The sequence below is a fragment of the Lepisosteus oculatus genome, chromosome 12 (assembly GCF_040954835.1).
Source record: "Lepisosteus oculatus isolate fLepOcu1 chromosome 12, fLepOcu1.hap2, whole genome shotgun sequence".
NCBI lineage: Eukaryota > Metazoa > Chordata > Actinopteri > Semionotiformes > Lepisosteidae > Lepisosteus > Lepisosteus oculatus.
The window spans coordinates 19,397,706-19,415,168 of NC_090707.1; the positions used below are offsets into that span (position 1 = coordinate 19,397,706).

General features: G+C 36.9%; 1 protein-coding gene across 1 annotated transcript in view; it reads left to right on the forward strand.

Annotated features, from left to right (window-relative positions):
• The window catches only part of ttn.2 (titin, tandem duplicate 2), a 171,351-nt gene that overhangs the window by 95,380 nt on the left and 58,508 nt on the right, over nucleotides 1-17,463 (forward strand). Inside the window, exons 147-186 of the mRNA XM_015358879.2 lie at nucleotides 147-333; nucleotides 430-545; nucleotides 782-1,081; nucleotides 1,206-1,505; nucleotides 1,605-1,710; nucleotides 1,854-2,050; nucleotides 2,164-2,469; nucleotides 2,569-2,847; nucleotides 2,945-3,244; nucleotides 3,343-3,645; nucleotides 3,872-4,252; nucleotides 4,351-4,653; nucleotides 4,765-5,064; nucleotides 5,190-5,486; nucleotides 5,591-5,875; nucleotides 5,981-6,274; nucleotides 6,380-6,679; nucleotides 6,785-7,093; nucleotides 7,185-7,375; nucleotides 7,478-7,907; nucleotides 8,336-8,644; nucleotides 8,731-8,879; nucleotides 9,180-9,212; nucleotides 9,323-9,452; nucleotides 9,540-9,839; nucleotides 9,970-10,287; nucleotides 10,402-10,698; nucleotides 10,787-11,086; nucleotides 11,190-11,504; nucleotides 11,616-11,764; nucleotides 12,418-12,568; nucleotides 12,664-12,945; nucleotides 13,044-13,346; nucleotides 13,632-13,934; nucleotides 15,061-15,342; nucleotides 15,440-15,739; nucleotides 15,843-16,142; nucleotides 16,237-16,545; nucleotides 16,643-16,924; nucleotides 17,085-17,384. Of these exons, the coding sequence (XP_015214365.2) occupies nucleotides 147-333; nucleotides 430-545; nucleotides 782-1,081; nucleotides 1,206-1,505; nucleotides 1,605-1,710; nucleotides 1,854-2,050; nucleotides 2,164-2,469; nucleotides 2,569-2,847; nucleotides 2,945-3,244; nucleotides 3,343-3,645; nucleotides 3,872-4,252; nucleotides 4,351-4,653; nucleotides 4,765-5,064; nucleotides 5,190-5,486; nucleotides 5,591-5,875; nucleotides 5,981-6,274; nucleotides 6,380-6,679; nucleotides 6,785-7,093; nucleotides 7,185-7,375; nucleotides 7,478-7,907; nucleotides 8,336-8,644; nucleotides 8,731-8,879; nucleotides 9,180-9,212; nucleotides 9,323-9,452; nucleotides 9,540-9,839; nucleotides 9,970-10,287; nucleotides 10,402-10,698; nucleotides 10,787-11,086; nucleotides 11,190-11,504; nucleotides 11,616-11,764; nucleotides 12,418-12,568; nucleotides 12,664-12,945; nucleotides 13,044-13,346; nucleotides 13,632-13,934; nucleotides 15,061-15,342; nucleotides 15,440-15,739; nucleotides 15,843-16,142; nucleotides 16,237-16,545; nucleotides 16,643-16,924; nucleotides 17,085-17,384 (10,596 nt within the window). The remainder of the gene's footprint in view (nucleotides 1-146; nucleotides 334-429; nucleotides 546-781; nucleotides 1,082-1,205; nucleotides 1,506-1,604; nucleotides 1,711-1,853; nucleotides 2,051-2,163; nucleotides 2,470-2,568; nucleotides 2,848-2,944; nucleotides 3,245-3,342; nucleotides 3,646-3,871; nucleotides 4,253-4,350; nucleotides 4,654-4,764; nucleotides 5,065-5,189; nucleotides 5,487-5,590; nucleotides 5,876-5,980; nucleotides 6,275-6,379; nucleotides 6,680-6,784; nucleotides 7,094-7,184; nucleotides 7,376-7,477; nucleotides 7,908-8,335; nucleotides 8,645-8,730; nucleotides 8,880-9,179; nucleotides 9,213-9,322; nucleotides 9,453-9,539; nucleotides 9,840-9,969; nucleotides 10,288-10,401; nucleotides 10,699-10,786; nucleotides 11,087-11,189; nucleotides 11,505-11,615; nucleotides 11,765-12,417; nucleotides 12,569-12,663; nucleotides 12,946-13,043; nucleotides 13,347-13,631; nucleotides 13,935-15,060; nucleotides 15,343-15,439; nucleotides 15,740-15,842; nucleotides 16,143-16,236; nucleotides 16,546-16,642; nucleotides 16,925-17,084; nucleotides 17,385-17,463) is intronic.

Here is a 17,463-nt window from a genome sequence, read left to right on the forward strand (position 1 = left end):
TATGTTTCATGCATATACATGGCATTACATTCAGAGTACATAAGATAATTGTAATATCATTACTTTCATTGACCAAGCTTTAATTACTAATTTAATGTATGAGTATAATACAAAATGGGACTTACAGTTTTTTTTCTTTTGCTCAGATCCACCTGGTCCACCAACTAAACTGGAGCCTTCTGATATTGCCAAGGACTCTGTGACCTTGACATGGAATGAACCTGCTGAAGATGGTGGTAACCCCATCACTGGATATTGGGTTGAGAGATATGACCCAGAAAATGATAAATGGCTTAGATGCAACAAGTTACCTATCAAAGATACAACTTTCAGGTAGGAATTCAAAGATGGTGGGAAAATGTACTGATAACATAAATCTTAAAAACATATTTTATTCATATTGAAAAATTACTTCTTTATGTTTTACAGAGTTAAAGGTCTGCCAACTAAGAAAAAGTATAAGTTCCGTGTCTTAGCTGAGAATCTTGCTGGTCCTGGAAAACCAAGCAACGAAACGGATCAGATCTTGGTTAAAGATCCCATTGGTAAGGATATCAAAAGTGTGCTATATTGACTTTACTCTTAAATGATTTAGCCATGACTAAACAGGAAATCTCTCCTGTACTATTAAAATATGTTGAAGTCGTAGCAAATTTAATTGAAAAACATTGCTATTGGAGATGAAAAAGCATAATGACTACTGAAAATGAGTCATATAAAAAGTTGGTAGTTTAGAAAAATTACATTTTAATTATAAATATAATTTATATTTTCTTTCCAGATCCTCCATGGGCTCCTGGAAAGCCAATAGTTAAGGATGTTATGAAGACATCTGCATTCTTGCAGTGGACTAAACCAGAACACGATGGTGGGGCAAAGATTGAATCTTACATTATTGAACTACTAAAAAGTGGAACTGAGGACTGGGTCCGTGTTGCAGAGGGAGTTCCTATGACTGAACATTTCCTCAAAGGGCTTATGGAAAAGCAAGAATATTCATTCCGTGTCAGAGCTGTGAACATAGCTGGAGAAAGCGAACCTAGTGAACCAAGTGATCCTGTGCTCTGCAAGGAGAGATTAAGTAAGTCAATTTATCTGTAGCAACCTCATCCTTGTGTTTTATGCTTTCTATAAGAATGGGGAAAATTATCTTAGAAAAAGATAAAAGTGGAATAAAATCCCTATGCTTTGTTTCTTTTTCCCAGATCCTCCATCGCCTCCACGCTGGCTTGAAGTTATTAACGTAACAAAGAACACAGCTGAACTGAAATGGTCACCTCCAGAAAGAGATGGTGGCTCTCCTGTCACCAACTACATTGTTGAGAAGAGGGATGTTAGACGCAAAGGCTGGCAAGCAGTTGACACCACAGTTAAGGATATGAAGTATACTGTTAGTCCACTCAATGAGGGTTCACTGTACGTGTTCCGTGTTGCAGCTGAGAATGCTGTTGGACAGAGTGACTATTGTGAAATTGAAGATTCTGTTCTTGCCAAAGACACATTCAGTAAGTCAATTCTCTTCCCTCTTCACTATTTTTTATGCATTTTACTTCTCATGCTTGTCAATACTTAGTCAATTGTTCTTTTATCTTTTATCTCTTCAGCTACTCCTGGACCTCCGTATGCTCTTACAGTGGTAGATGTTACAAAAAGACATGTTGATCTGAAATGGGAGGCTCCCAAGAATGATGGTGGTAGACCAATTTTAAGGTAATATTTTTACTAAAACTAAATGTGCTTCACTTCGTATTAGACAGTGAAAGATGAAAGTGAAATTGAAGAAATTGCAAAAAATGAAAGAGAAGTAGAAAAACATTTTTTAAAATTCACAATTTTGAACACTTTTCTCATAGATATGTTGTAGAAAAGAAAGAGAAACTTGGGACTCGTTGGGTGAAAGCAGGAAAAACATCAGGACCAGACTGCACATACAAAGTCACAGATGTCATTGAGGGAACAGAGGTGCAGTTCCAGGTCTGTGCTGAGAATGAAGCAGGTGTTGGACATCCAAGCGAACCCACAGACATTCTTACAATTGAAGATCCAACAAGTATGTTATCCTTCCTTTATACTATACCTTGATATGTTAATGTCAGTGTATGTACTGGATTTGGTATCCATTCATATTTAAATATATAAAACACCTTATTGTTTATGTCATAGGTCCACCATCTCCGCCCTTGGAGCTACACGTAACAGATGCAAGCAGAGGTCATATTTCAATTGCCTGGAAGCCACCTGAGAAGAATGGTGGTAGCCCCATCCTTGGCTACCACATAGAGCTCTGTGAGGCTGGAACTGAAAAGTGGATGAGAGTAAACTCCCGTCCAGTGAAAGATCTTAAATTTAAAGCAGAAGAGGGCATCATCCCTGATAAAGAATATGTTCTCAGAGTTCGTGCTGTCAATGGTGTTGGAGTCAGTGACCCCTCTGAGATTTCAGAAAATGTCTTTGCTAAAGACCCTGATTGTAAGTATCCTTTTTGTTTCTTGTGCTGTCTTTATAATGGATTAAAGTTATAAAATACTTTAAAGATACTAAAATATTTTTTCCTTCTTATTTTTCCAGGCAATCCATCCATTGAGTTAAAGACTCAAGACATTGTTGTTGTAGAGGGTGAGAAGATGAGTCTTCCCATTCCTTACAGGGCAGTACCAATGCCTACTGTGTCTTGGCATAAGGATGGCAAAGAACTAAAACCTAGTGACAGACTTGGTCTGAGGTCTGATTACACTGCAGCTTTCATTGAAATTACCAGTTGTGTACATGCAGATGCTGGTTTGTACACAGTTACTCTTGAGAATAAACTTGGATCTACAACAGGAACAATTAATGTTAAAGTCATAGGTAGGATTAATACATTCCCATTTACTGTTTTTTTATTTTCATAAATTAAAATATCTGGTTATATTTTACCTTTTATTTTTATTTTTCTAATTTAAAGGTTTACCAGGTCAGTGCAAGGATATCACTGCAAGTGAAGTCACCAAAAATTCATGCAAGGTTTCATGGGAACCTCCAGATAATGATGGTGGTAGCCCTATCTTACATTATGTTCTTGAACGTCGTGAAGCTGGAAGGAGAACCTACGTGCCAGTCATGTCTGGAGAGAACAAATTATCCTGGCAAGTGAAAGATCTGATACCAAATGGGGAATACTACTTCCGAGTTAAAGCAGTTAACAAGATTGGTGGTGGAGAATACAATGAGATCCGTAACCCTGTCATCGCTGAAGATCAAAAGGGTATGTGTTTTTTAAACAGTTTTCTCATAGAATTATTTCATGGTATGTTTTACAAATCAGTTTGAACTGTAATTTTCTCCTTTTTTTCTTCCATGTAGTTCGTCCAGATCCACCAGTCGATGTTGAAACCCATGATCCTACTTCACAGTCAGTGACCCTGACATGGAAACCACCAATGTATGATGGAGGCTGCAAGATTATGGGCTATATTTTGGAGAAAATGGAGAAGGGTGGAGACAAATTTGAAAGGTGTAATGAGTTCCTGGTGCCTGTTTTATCTTATACTGTAAAGGGCCTGGAAGAAGGCAAGGAATACCAGTTCCGTGCACGTGCCGAAAATGCCGCAGGTGTTAGTGATCCTTCGCGTAGCACACCACTAGTAAAGGCTGCTGATCCTATAGGTAAGTGCAACATGCAAATAGGGTTTTGATTGATTATCTGGGTATGGGGAGTAATCAAGATATTTTGGATATCAAAACAAAAAATCATACTTATTAATTATGAATCAAAATTCTGAAAACGTATTGTATTAATCAATGTTTTCTACTTATCTTTTTAAAATATGTTTAGCTATTTGATTAACTCATGTGCTTGTTATTTAATTAGTTTTTAATACTTGGTTTGCAGATCCACCAAAGGTCTTCCTCAGTGGAAGTCTGCAATCTGGCCTGGATGTTAAACGGGGTACAGAAATCAAACTTGATGCCAACATTTCTGGGTCACCTTATCCAACTATAACATGGTATAAAAACGATGAAGTGATAAGACCAGAAGAAATAAAGAAGAGACCTGACAAGCCGATTATTAGGAGGAAAAAGGATGCAGTACCTGAACCTGAAGAACCATTCTATCTTTCCCTGCCTGAGCGTCTAACAGTTGACAACAGCAGGAAAGGGGAGTCCTGTGCTATGGTGCGTGATTCCATTAGACCAGACCATGGAAAATTTACAATCAAAGTGGAAAATGATCACGGTGTTGCCTCTGCCTCATGCGAAGTGAATGTGCTTGGTAAGACAGAAGTACTCTTAAATTTTTTGTTTCAATGTGTGTGTGAATAAATGGATGATATGAAAATAACTTTTTTTCTTAAATATTGCTAATTGCAGATGTTCCTGGGCCCCCAGTAAACTTTATCTTTGAAGAAGTTCGGAAAAATTCTGTGATATGTAAATGGGATCCACCCCTAGATGATGGTGGAAGTGAGATACTTAATTATATCTTGGAAAAGAAAGATAACTCCAAGGCTGAAATCGGATGGGTTAATGTGACATCAACTCTCAGGGGATGCAAATATCCTGTGACCAAACTTATTGAAGGAAAAGAGTATGTCTTCCGTGTTACAGCAGAGAATAGGTTTGGCCCTGGACGACCATCTGTTTCACAGCCACTTCTTGCAAAGGATCCATTTGGTAAGTCAATATGAAGTGAGCTAATGTATATTATTTTTTAATGTAACTTATTTTCTATTATACTGTACATCTTTCTTAAATATAAATGAAAAATACTTTTTTTTTACTTAGAACCACCTGAGGCCCCCGATAAGCCTGAAGTTGAGGATGTGACAAGCAATAGTATGCTTGTCAAATGGAATGAACCTAAAGACAATGGCAGTGCTATCTTGGGTTACTGGATTGAAAGACGTGAAATTAACAGTACACACTGGGCTAGAGTTAACCGAAGTCTTCTCAATGCATTGGAAACAAGGGTTGATGGTCTATTGGAAGGATTGACTTACATCTTCAGAGTTTGCGCTGAAAATGCTGCTGGACCTGGAAAATTTAGCGTTCCATCTGAACCGAAGACAGCACAGGATCCAATATGTATGTAGAACTGGCTTTAATGCAATATAAAAATGACATGCATGTATGAGTTTGTACTGTATATATTTTATCATTTTTATTTTTAGTTAATCAGATTAAAATAATTTTCATGTTATTTTCATTAGTACCACCTGGCCCACCTATTCCAAGGATTGTTGATACATCGGAATCCTCCATTGAAGTTGCATGGGATCCTCCCATTTACAATGGAGGTGGTGAAATCATTGGGTACCACGTTGATAAAGTCCTGGCAGGCAAAAATGATTGGTCACGCTGCACAGAGAAATTGGTAAAGGACCGGAAGCTTACAGTGCGTGGAGTTCGAGAAGGAGCTGACTACAGAATTCGTGTGATAGCTGTAAATAATGCTGGTGAAGGTGCACCTGGAATAACAGAACCTGTAACTGTTAGAGATCCTCAAGGTAATTTTTCTACAGCTAAAACACTACATTTGCAATATTATAGTATATCCAAAATTAAAAATAAATTTAACGATGAGTTGGCTTAAGTCTGCTTATATTTACAGAACCTCCTGTTGTTGAACTGGATATCAGCGTGAGAAACGGAGTTCAGATTAGAGCTGGTGACACACTGAAGCTTCCTGCATTAGTAACTGGTAGACCTTCACCAGAAGTAAAATGGACCAAAGAGGAAGGTGAAATAGAAGCGGAACGCGTTACCATTGAAAGTGTTGGAACAACAAACACGCTTATTATCAAAAATGCTCTCAGGAAAGATCATGGCAAGTACATTATTACTGCTACAAACAGCAGTGGAAGCAAATCTGCATGGACGAGAGTGGATATAATGGGTAAGTAATAAAATAAAAAAGTATGTATTATAAATTAAAAAAACATACTTTTTGTGTTCTGGGATATGTGTAACATTTGTGTTTTTGCTTTTTCCTTTCCATAAGATGTTCCTGGACCTATACTTGATTTAAAACCTGTTGTTGTCACAAGAAAGATGATCATGTTGAACTGGTCAGATCCTGAAGATGATGGAGGAAGTGATATCACTGGCTTTATTGTTGAAAGAAAGGATGCTAAAATGCATACATGGAGACAGCCTATTGAGACTGTCCCATCTAAATGTGACATCGTAGGTGTGCTTGAAGGACAGGAATACATGTTCCGGATTGTTGCCAAGAACAAGTATGGCTGTGGTCCGCCAGTTGAACTAGGACCTATTGCTGCTGTGGATCCACTAGGTAACGTCTTCCTCCAAATTAAATGCATTCACGTTTAATTTAAAGAAAAATTATACTTATGATTAATTTATATTTACTTCTATTTTTTAATTTAATTTATTTTAGGTCCACCTACTTCACCAGAGAAATTTCACTACACTGAGAGGACAAAAACTTCTGTAACCCTTGCCTGGAAACCTCCTCGTAATGATGGTGGAAGTCCAATTCAAGGCTACATTGTTGAAAAGAAAAGACATGACGCAACTGAATTTGACGTTGTCAACCGACAACTATGCAGGGACACTACTTTGCTAGTTGACAACCTTGTGGAGCTGCACATGTATGAATTCCGTGTAAAAGCAGTGAATGAGATAGGAGAAAGTGATCCTTCGATTCCATTGAATGTTGTCATTCAAGATGATGAAGGTTTGTTGTTTTTGTGTGAAGTATATACTCTATCTACATGACCTGATGACCTAGATACATTTTCATTACTGCACTTTATTTACTTTTTTGTGTTCTGTATTTTAGTTTCTCCAACTGTGACATTGCTGAAACACTTCAAAGGAGATACAATAACTGTCAAGAAAGGGGAGCCAATTGAAATACCAGCAGAAGTAACAGGCCTCCCATTGCCTAAAATCGAATGGTCTAAAAATGAGGTTGTTATAGCCAAGCCTACAGAATCACTTTTGATTGACACAGAGGTGCTATCTAGAACCAATGAAAAGACAAAGCTCAGTATTCCTGCTACTGTCAGACAAGATAAAGGTCTTTACACAATCAGTGCTTCTAACCGCCTTGGAGCTGCCCATCACTCAATTAATGTGGAAGTACTAGGTAAGTGTATTGAACATAAGACATTTTGGATTGATTGATTTTATTCATTTGAGTATTCAGAGGTAACCTACACAATGTGTTATTGTTACAGACCGTCCTTCACCACCACGTAATGTTAAGGTTTCTGACATCAAAGCTGAATCTTGTTACCTTACATGGGATGCTCCAGAGGATAATGGAGGTAGTGAGTTGACAAACTACATTGTGGATAGCAGGGATGCAAGCAAGAAGAAGTCTGAATGGGAAGAAATTACAAATAACATCATAGAAAGAAGATATGGGGTAAGAGAAAAGTGTTACAATCAGAAAATAAAATGATAACAATATAGTGCTGAAACAGAAATAACTGAAATCACTATGGTAATATATATTTTCTTCTTAAAGGTTTGGAAATTGACCACAGATGGCGCTTACCAGTTCAGAATCAGGGCTGAAAACAAATATGGAATCAGTGATGGAGCAGAATCAGAAAAAGTAATCATTAAAGATCCATTTGGTCTTCCTGGTCCACCAGAGAAACCAAAGATTGCTGAGCACACAAGATCATCCATGCTTGTAACATGGGAGCCACCTTTGGACAATGGTGGATCCACAATCACAGGCTACTGGCTTGAGAAGAGAGAAAGGGGTGGTGTTTATTGGGCTCGTGTAAACAGAGCTCCTGTTACAAAGCCTGCTGTCAAAGGCCTTGAGTTCAATGTTCTCCGACTCATTGAGGGCGTTGAGTACCAGTTCAGAGTGATGGCTGTCAATGCAGCTGGTGTTGGACCTCCAAGTGAACCATCTGACCCAGTTTTCGCTCTGGATCCTATCTGTAAGTTTAAATGAAAATATTTACCAAATTTCTAATTGTTTGTATTTATTTTTCAGTTACATCCATTCAGAAAGCCAATCATTGTTGGTAAGGGTTACTGAAACCTGGAATCTTGTAAGCCCAGGGAGCAGACTGTATGTAGCCTCTACTGTGACAATAACCCATTGCAGGTTGAACACACACAAAACGGGGGATTTTATAGAATTATTTCTTACATTTTTAAAGAAAAATAAAATAAAATAAAGTTTGTGAAAAACTAAATATTTAAATAATCACATTGTATTTTAATCAAAATAACTAAAGGCAATTCCTGTTTGCTAAAACTGCAACAAGTGTTTTATTCTTAAGACAGCTTTTTGGTCCACTGTAGGTTTGTATACAGTATTATAATACAGCAGTCTTAAAAAAAAAACATTTCTCTGTATTAGATCCTCCAGGAGCACCATCTTGCCCAGAGGTTAAGGACAAAACTAAGTCAAGTGTTACTCTTACCTGGAAGGCACCTGACAAAGATGGTGGAAGTCCAATCAAAGGTTACATTATTGAATTACAAGATGAGGGCACATCTGACTGGACTAGAGTGAATGAACCAGACAAATTGCATCCTACCTGTGAATTCACTGTTCCAAATCTTCAAGAACTGAAGAAATACAGGTTCAGAATTATTGCTGTGAATACAGCAGGAGAGTCTGAGCCAAGTCCTAGGACTAGTGAAGTACTTGTCAAGGAGTTACAAGGTAAAATCTTTTTAATGTAAATTACATACCCATGAAAGACAAATTCAAAATTTCTGTGTGTAACATGTTTTTTCTTACCTGTGCAGAGGAGCCAGATGTCACTGTGGATGTCAATGCTCAAGAACTTCTGTCATGTCGTGCTGGTTCAACAATAAAGATACCTGCCTTCATCAAAGGACGCCCAGTCCCAAAGGTTACTTGGGAATTTGAAGGAGAAGCTAAAAAAGAAATTAAGGTAACCACATGAATTTAAACAAATAAACACCTACAGAAGAAAATATGTATACTATTGTTTAATAGTTACATTTGAAAGTATTAGTCAGCAAATCAATATGCACCAACACAATATACCAATTTACACTTCTGTAAATTGAGCAATCTGGTAGGACAAGATGCACATGAAAATGTTAAATAGTGTCAAATCGTTATGGCATAAACAGAAGTGGTTTTGTTGGTAGCTTGGGATTCTAATGTACAATAAATGTATAGTACATGCAAAGTGGATTAGATGTAATTATTTTTCCCTTTTTTTAAGGATGGTATTCACAATGTTCCTGAAGATATACAGGTATGATCACTATCATGTGCTGATATTTGTTTTCATTTTTTCACTGAAAATTAAAAAAATAGAAACCTTTAAATTAATGGTGCATTGTAAATATGTATTTGAATTTTCAGATTCAATCAACTGAAACCACATCAACAGTGACTATCCCTGAGTGTAAGAGAACCCACTCTGGTAGATACTCAATCACTGCTAAAAACAAGGCTGGACAAAAAACAGTGAACGTTAGAGTCAATGTTCTTGGTAAGTAAAAGTTTTTCAGAAATTCTTTTTCTCATTTGCAGGTATTTGTTCAGAAGAAATTTAAATATTTGTGATTTGTGTCTATAGATGTGCCAGGACCTCCTAAAGACCTCAAAGTAAGTGATATTACAAGAAGCACATGCAGGCTTACATGGAAGCTTCCTGATAATGATGGTGGAGATAGAATCAAGAGCTACTTTATTGAGAAGAAAACAGTTGAAGGAAAAGCCTGGACAAAAGTAAATCCAGCATGTGGAAGCCAGTCCTTTGTGGTACCTGATCTAATTGAAGGACAAGAATACTTCTTCCGTGTCCGTGCAGAAAATCGCTTTGGCACAGGTCCACCAGTGGCAACTATTCAAAGGACAAGGGCAAGAGATCCAATCCGTAAGTTTGCTTATCTGATTGAAAGGATTTTTTTAAAAAAAACAACAGACTGAAATTAGGTCATTATCTAAAAAAATATATTTTTTTAATTTTTTATTTAGTTTTAATTTGATTAATTTTTTTATTTCAGATCCTCCTGAACCTCCCACAAGGCTCAAAATTGCTCTTGTAACAAAGAACACTGTCACTCTGACATGGAGACCTCCAAAGAATGATGGAGGTGCTCCAGTTACACATTATATTGTTGAACGTCTCAGCTGGGATACAACTGGACAAGAAAAGGAGACCTGGAAACAATGTAACAGACGAGATGTTGAAGAAACTACTTTCAAAGTTGAGGACCTCAAAGAAGGAGGGGAATATGAATTCCGTGTCAAGGCTGTAAATGAGGCTGGTGCAAGCAGACCATCTTCTACTATTGGACCAATTATAGTTAAAGATCAGACCTGTAAGTAAACAAAAGACTTGGGTCAATATAAGAATAAAAATGTCTGTTGGAAATTGAAATCTGAATAGAATGTAAATGTGATGCCTTGTAATCTGTTTTGTATTACAATTTTAGGTGCACCAGCTATAGAACTTAATGAATTTATGGAAGTTGAGGAAAAAACAGATACCAGTATCATTGCTAAAATTAAGGGCTGTCCATTCCCAACACTTACCTGGCATAAAGCACCTCCACTTAAGGCGGATGATAAAACTGAGGTGCAGTATGATCAACATGTCAACAAAATTGTAGCTGAAGATAGCTGCACGTTGCTAATCCAGCAGGCCAACAGGAAGGATACAGCCTTGTACACAATAACTGCTACAAATAACCTTGGGACAGCTTCAAAGGAAATGAGACTGAATGTTTTGGGTATGTTTTTACATTTTCAAACTACCTGCTGAGACTTTTTTATTGTATTCCTTTTTTTTTGTTAATGTTAAACTTTCTTTTTCATTAGGACGTCCTGGACCACCTGTTGGTCCCATCAAATTTGAAGAAATTACAGCTGAAAGAATGACTCTGTCTTGGCTTCCTCCTAAAGATGATGGTGGTTCAAAGATCACTAATTATATCATTGAGAAACGGGAGTCAAATAGAAAGACTTGGGTGCATGTCTCCAATGAAGCCAAAGAGTGCTTGTTCTCTGTACCTAAACTGTTGGAAGGTCATGACTATGTTTTCCGCATTATGGCTCAGAATAAATATGGTGTAGGTGAACCCCTTGACAGTGAACCAGAAACAGCAAGAAACCTTTTCAGTAAGTACAGTTGGTATAAAATAACATTACTGGCAATTTTCTATAATTATATGATGCTGATCCTACTTTGATATAAGTAACACTAATTATCTTCATTCCAAAGCTGTTCCTGGACAATGTGATAAGCCAACCATTAGCAGCGTGACCATTGACTCCATGACTGTCAACTGGGAAGAACCAGAATATGATGGTGGATCACCTGTCACTGGCTACTGGCTAGAGCGCAAAGAGACAACAGCAAAGAGATGGAACAGAGTGAACCGTGATCCAGTCAAAATAATGCCTCTTGGTGTATCTTACAAAGTGACAGGCCTGATTGAAGGATCTGAATACCAGTTCCGTGTAATTGCAATTAACGCTGCAGGATGTGGTCCTCCAAGTTTACCTTCAGATCCTGTGTTTGCTAGAGATCCTATTGGTATGTTGCCATCATGTTTGTAATCTATACCTCTATACCATGCAATTTGTAATATTTATATTACATAGACACTAAAATGATCAATAACATTTTTGCTTTGTTTTCTTTTAGCTCCTCCTGGCCCTCCAATTCCCAAAGTAACTGATTGGACCAAGTCAACTGTAGATGTTGAGTGGATTCCACCAGTTAAAGATGGTGGATCTAAGATAATTGGATACTTTGTTGAATATAAAGAGGAAGGCAAGGAAGAATGGGAAAAAGTAAGCATAAATACTTTTCTTTTAATTTGGGGGATTTAAATACAAGTATCAATACACTGTTGTACAAAAGATATCTTAGACACAATAAGAAGTTCCAGTATATTATGACCATGAGCAATTTTCAAACCTCAAATAGTTTTTTTCTATCAATAATAACTTTCAATGATACAAATACTACTTAGCTTGGATGAGAAGAAAACAATCTTGTCATTTAGCAATCTTTAATTCAGACTGATCTTGATAAGTTGCCAAAAACTGCATCAGTGTGGAGTTTGTATGTTCCTCTCGTGTTCACATGGGTTTCACGTGGGAGAATTGCTTCTAGTGTGACACATCTGCAAAAATCTGTAAAATTTCAAGGTAAACTATTAGCTAATCCATCACACTTACAAATCTAATTTGATTACTCACTGTCCGTGATCCTCATTTGGCCCTTCTGTACATCCATACATGCTACCTTTTGTACTACAAATTACATATCTATCAGGATTAACTGTTATCATAAAACAAAATAACCAGCATTTCAGCATTCAAAAATACACATAAAATTGTATTACTGCATAAAGAAGGAAAAGCTTTGAGGCAAAAATAAAGAACAATAAAGCATATACACAGTAGGGTACTTTTTAAACTTTTTCATTTTTTTATTTCAGGCCAAAGACAAAGAAGTAAGAGGCACAAAGTTAGTGGTTGCTGGACTGAAAGAACATACACTTTACAGGTTTAGAGTAAGAGCAGTAAATGCTGCAGGTGTTGGTGAACCTGGAGATGTTTCTGAAGTTATTGAAGTCAAAGACAGAACAAGTAAGTCAGCGACATATTTTGTGTTTATTTGAAAATCACACTTTCTGTGTGTGCAAGGGATTTTAGGAAACTAACAATGCTTTCATTCTTTTTAGTTATTCCTGAAGTTGATTTGGATGCAAGTGTAAAGGAGAGGATAGTTGTTCATGCTGGCGGTGTAATCCGCATACTGGCCTATGTATCAGGAAAGCCTGCTCCTCAGATCACATGGTCTAGAGATGATGGTCCTTTACCAGAGGAAGCTGTTATTGAAACCACAGCAATTAGCTCTGCTCTGGTAATAAAGAAATGCATGAGAAGACATCAAGGTATCTACACTTTAACTGCCAAGAATGAAGGAGGTGAAAGAAAGAAGGCTATCATTGTTGATGTATTAGGTGAGTACTTTGAAATATTATTGACCTCTTTAAATTTATAGATCCCAAAGCAAAGAAAATATCAAATTTAAAATACACTCTTTCTTTTTCCTTGGTAGATGTACCTGGTCCTGTGGGCATACCCTTCCTCAGTGAGAACCTTACAAATGATTCCTGCAAGTTAACTTGGTTTTCTCCTGATGATGATGGTGGTTCTGCAGTTACCAACTACATTATTGAAAAGCGTGAAGCAGATCGCAAAGGCTGGACTGCAGTCTCTTACACAGTCACCAGGCAAAATGCCATTGTGCAGGGTCTGATTCAAGGAAAGGGCTATTTCTTCAGAATTGCTGCTGAAAATATAATAGGAATGGGCCCATTTGTTGAGACCAAGGATGAAATTGTCATAAAAGAACCTATATGTAAGTATAAAGTAATCTTGTCTTGTTTCATATGTTCATACAGTTTGTGCATTAGAATCTGTATTAATTTAATTTTCTGTGTTGTTTTCAGTTTTTATCCATAAAATTAAAATTAAAGATATGTAAATTCTATATAAAATAAATTATATATGTAAATTGACTCACACCTGAAGAAGGCTCTACGGCTGAAACGTTGTGTTTTATTTTTTCCTTTTTTTCAACATGGAATAAACCTATTACTTGTAAATTATATTACTAATCATATAATAACTTTGTTTTCACCAGCTGTACCCGATCGTCCTGAAGACCTTCAAGTCACAAAGGTGACAAAAGACTCAGTTAGTCTCACCTGGAAGCCACCAAAATATAATGGAGGCTCGGACATTACCATGTATATTCTTGAGAGCCGTCTGATTGGCAAGGAAAGATTCAACAGAATCACTAAAGAGAAGCTAATGGATAGAAAATATACCAATGATGGTCTTAAAGAGGGTGACACTTATGAGTACCGGGTCAGTGCAGTAAATATCGTTGGCCAAGGAAAACCTTCCTTCTGTACCAAACCAATCACATGCAAAGATGAGCTTGGTAAGTCTTGGTAATCCAGAATCAAATAGTTACTGTTTGTTGTTATATCCAACATCCATATCAGCAATGTTGATTTCCTTCATTCCAGTTTCATTAATTAAATGGACGATTCCCCTCAAAGATGATTGATGTGATACTACTCATTATTCTTTCTGCACACATAGTTCATGCAGGTGGTAGTGATGTCTTTCCAGAATCCAGTGATGCTTTCAGTGGCTTTCATAATGCTATAATCCTTCTACAGTTTCGGATAGACTATGCCTTACAATTACAATATGTTTCTAACCAATTGCCTAAAAGTGCATTTGAGATAATACACCTTGAATTTAGATATGACACCCAGGTCCATAGGCTGTAATAGTGTTGTAGTATAATGTGGAAAGTAGACCACACTGGCAAGGAGGTCCATAAAGTTTTGAGGTTATGTGGATGATGTAGACGTAGCCGTAGTTGTAAGGCTCTGATTGATGTTCCTCTTAGTACCATTTCACAGCTGGGTACAACCATTATAAAATATTGACTGTCAGAGATTTAATCTTATTTCCTTTCCATATGAAAGTCAAATGTTTCTTTAAAAACACCATCTTTGCCTGGGGTGTTATTGAGTGGGACATAATCAATGAGCTTAAATATGAACTCACCTGATCAAAAAGTTTAAAAAAATCTGGCATTTAAAAAACCAGTGCATAGCATGCAGGTAGCAAAATATCACATACAAAATAAAAGTTGGGAAACTGAATTTAACAAATCTGCTTATGAGAAAGTCTTTGGTATTTATGTTGACATATAATTTATTTCTTATCATCTAGTCAATGTTAGGGAACAATAAAAAGGAAAACCGTGTTATGTGTATGTTATTAGTGTTATTAGTGAATGTTAGGATATATTCTTGAAACTGTAGCATTTTAGTCAAAAGATGTTATGTTAAAATGGTAAAATACTCTACCAAGAACTAATAGCATAAGATTTAGGTCACCACATTACACAATGTATTTAAGATCTGGAATCAGTGCTGAGAAGTACAACCAGATATTTATTTGTAATCTTTCTTAAATGGTGATGTTGTAGCTAATTGCTTTTTATTACAATGTCCTAGAACTGAATTTTAAAATTCTTTATCTTTTAGCACCCCCAACAATTGAGCTGGACTTCCGTGACACATTTGTTGTACGTGTTGGTGAGACATTTTGTTTAAAAGGTCGTTATGGTGGAAAACCCACACCAAAAGTCACTTGGACAAAGGATGATGTAACCCTGAAAGAAGATGAGAGCATAAAGATCAAAACAACACCGACAACACTGTGTGTTGGCATTATTAAGGCTAAACGTGAGCACAGTGGCCGTTACTGTGTGCTTTTGGAAAACAGTACTGGGTCACGTAAAGGCATTTGTAATGTGACAGTTGCAGGTAAGTTTTTTGTTTTGTTTTGTTTTGTTTTTATTTAAAATCTATCTGTTCACTTAGATTGAAGGAATTTAATACTCTTTTATCTATTTTATTTTAGATCGTCCACAGCCTCCAGAAGGCCCAGTTGTATTTGAAGAAGTTCACAGAGATCACATGGTTGTTTCCTGGAAGCCTCCACTGGATGATGGTGGCAGCCCAATATCAAACTATATCATTGAGAAGAGAGATACAAACAGGGAACTTTGGATGCCTGTGACCTCAGCATCTACAAAAACAACATGCAAAGTGCCTAAACTAATTGAAGGAAGAGAATATATTATTAGGATTTGCGCTGAGAATATGTATGGCATTAGTGACCCGCTATTCTCTGATGAAATGAAAGCTAAAGATCGTTTCAGTACGTAACAGTCCTTGCTGAAGCATGAAAGTTAATTCTGAGTACCTTTCACTTATTCTGCTCTTATTTTAATTATAACTGATTATTCTATTTCTTTCAATAGGAGTCCCCGAAGCACCTGAACAGCCTATTGTTAAAGAGGTTACCAAGGACTCTGCCCTTGTGATTTGGAACAGACCCCGTGATGGTGGCAAGCCCATCACTAACTATATTGTAGAGAAAAAGGAGACTATGTCAAACCGTTGGTCACGTGCATCAAGAGAACCAGTTTTTGAAACCCAGTACAGAGTTCCTGATCTTCTTGAGGGTTGCCAGTATGAATTCCGGGTTATGGCAGAGAATGAAATTGGCCTTGGTGATCCTAGTCCTCCATCCAAACCTGTCTTTGCCAAAGACCCAATTGGTAAGTTATATGTAATTTTAAGGTTATTGCTTGAACGAAGTCATTACAATAATAGTAAGTGCTGAACAAGCTCATTTCTTTTTTTCTTTCACAGTAAAACCAAGTCCCCCTGTAAACCCAGAAGCAGTAGACAAAACAAAGAATTCTGTAAGTCTGTCTTGGCAGCCACCTCGTCATGATGGAAGGGGTAAAATCTTTGGCTATATCATTGAATACCAAAAGCTGGGGGATGAAGAATGGAAGAGGGCAAACCAAACACCTGACTCATGCCCAGAAACAAAATTTAAAGTTGTAGATCTCACTGAAGGAGAAACTTACAAATTCAGAATTATGGCTGTAAATGCAGCTGGAGAATCTGAACCTGCCTACGTCCGTGATCCAATTCAAGTCAAGGATAGACTTGGTAATGTAGTCATTACATTTCCTATATATATATTTAAAAAAAATTTAAATGTATTGTTTGAAAAACACTTACATGTTAATGTCATTTCCTTCTACAGAAGCACCAGAGCTCATGCTTGATGCTAATATGGCACGTGAACACCATGCCAAAGCTGGAACTCTTATCACACTTAGTGCTGGAATCAAGGGAATGCCTTTCCCCAAAGTAACCTGGAAGAAGAATGACCAGGATGTACCATCTAAAGTTGATATTGAGGTCACCTCAAGAGGAAGTAAACTTGAAATCCACAACTGTGTTCGCTCTGACGGAGGAGATTTTTCTATAACAGCAGAAAATGAAGCTGGAGTGAAAACTGCTACATGCAAAGTGATTGTATTAGGTAATGTGATTTTATATATACTGTATAATTTAAACTAATATAAAAGTATGTACATAATACAGTTTATACAAAGATAAATAAAGATTAAGCTACTAGTTCATTGAAAACAAATGTAGTGACTTCTTTGTCGTAACATTTTGCTTTTTTCTATACATTCTAGATAAACCTGGTCCACCTAAGAATCTAAGTGTTTCTGAAGTTAGAAGTGATTCTTGCTACCTTACCTGGAAGGAGCCAGATGATAATGGAGGAGCTGTTATTTCCAACTATATTGTGGAGAAGAAAGATGTAGCAGCTATTAAGTGGGTTCCAATGAGTAGTTCTTCTAAAAAACATAGCATAATGGCCAAACATTTGATGGAAGGCAACCAGTATCTATTCCGTGTTGCTGCTGAAAATCAGTATGGCAGGAGTGATTATGTTGAAACTACCAAACCTGTCAAGGCTATTGATCCACTGTGTGAGTATACAAAGCATACATTTCAATTATAAATCTTCTCTTAATATTTTCTTAATATTTATGGGAATATTTTACCTGC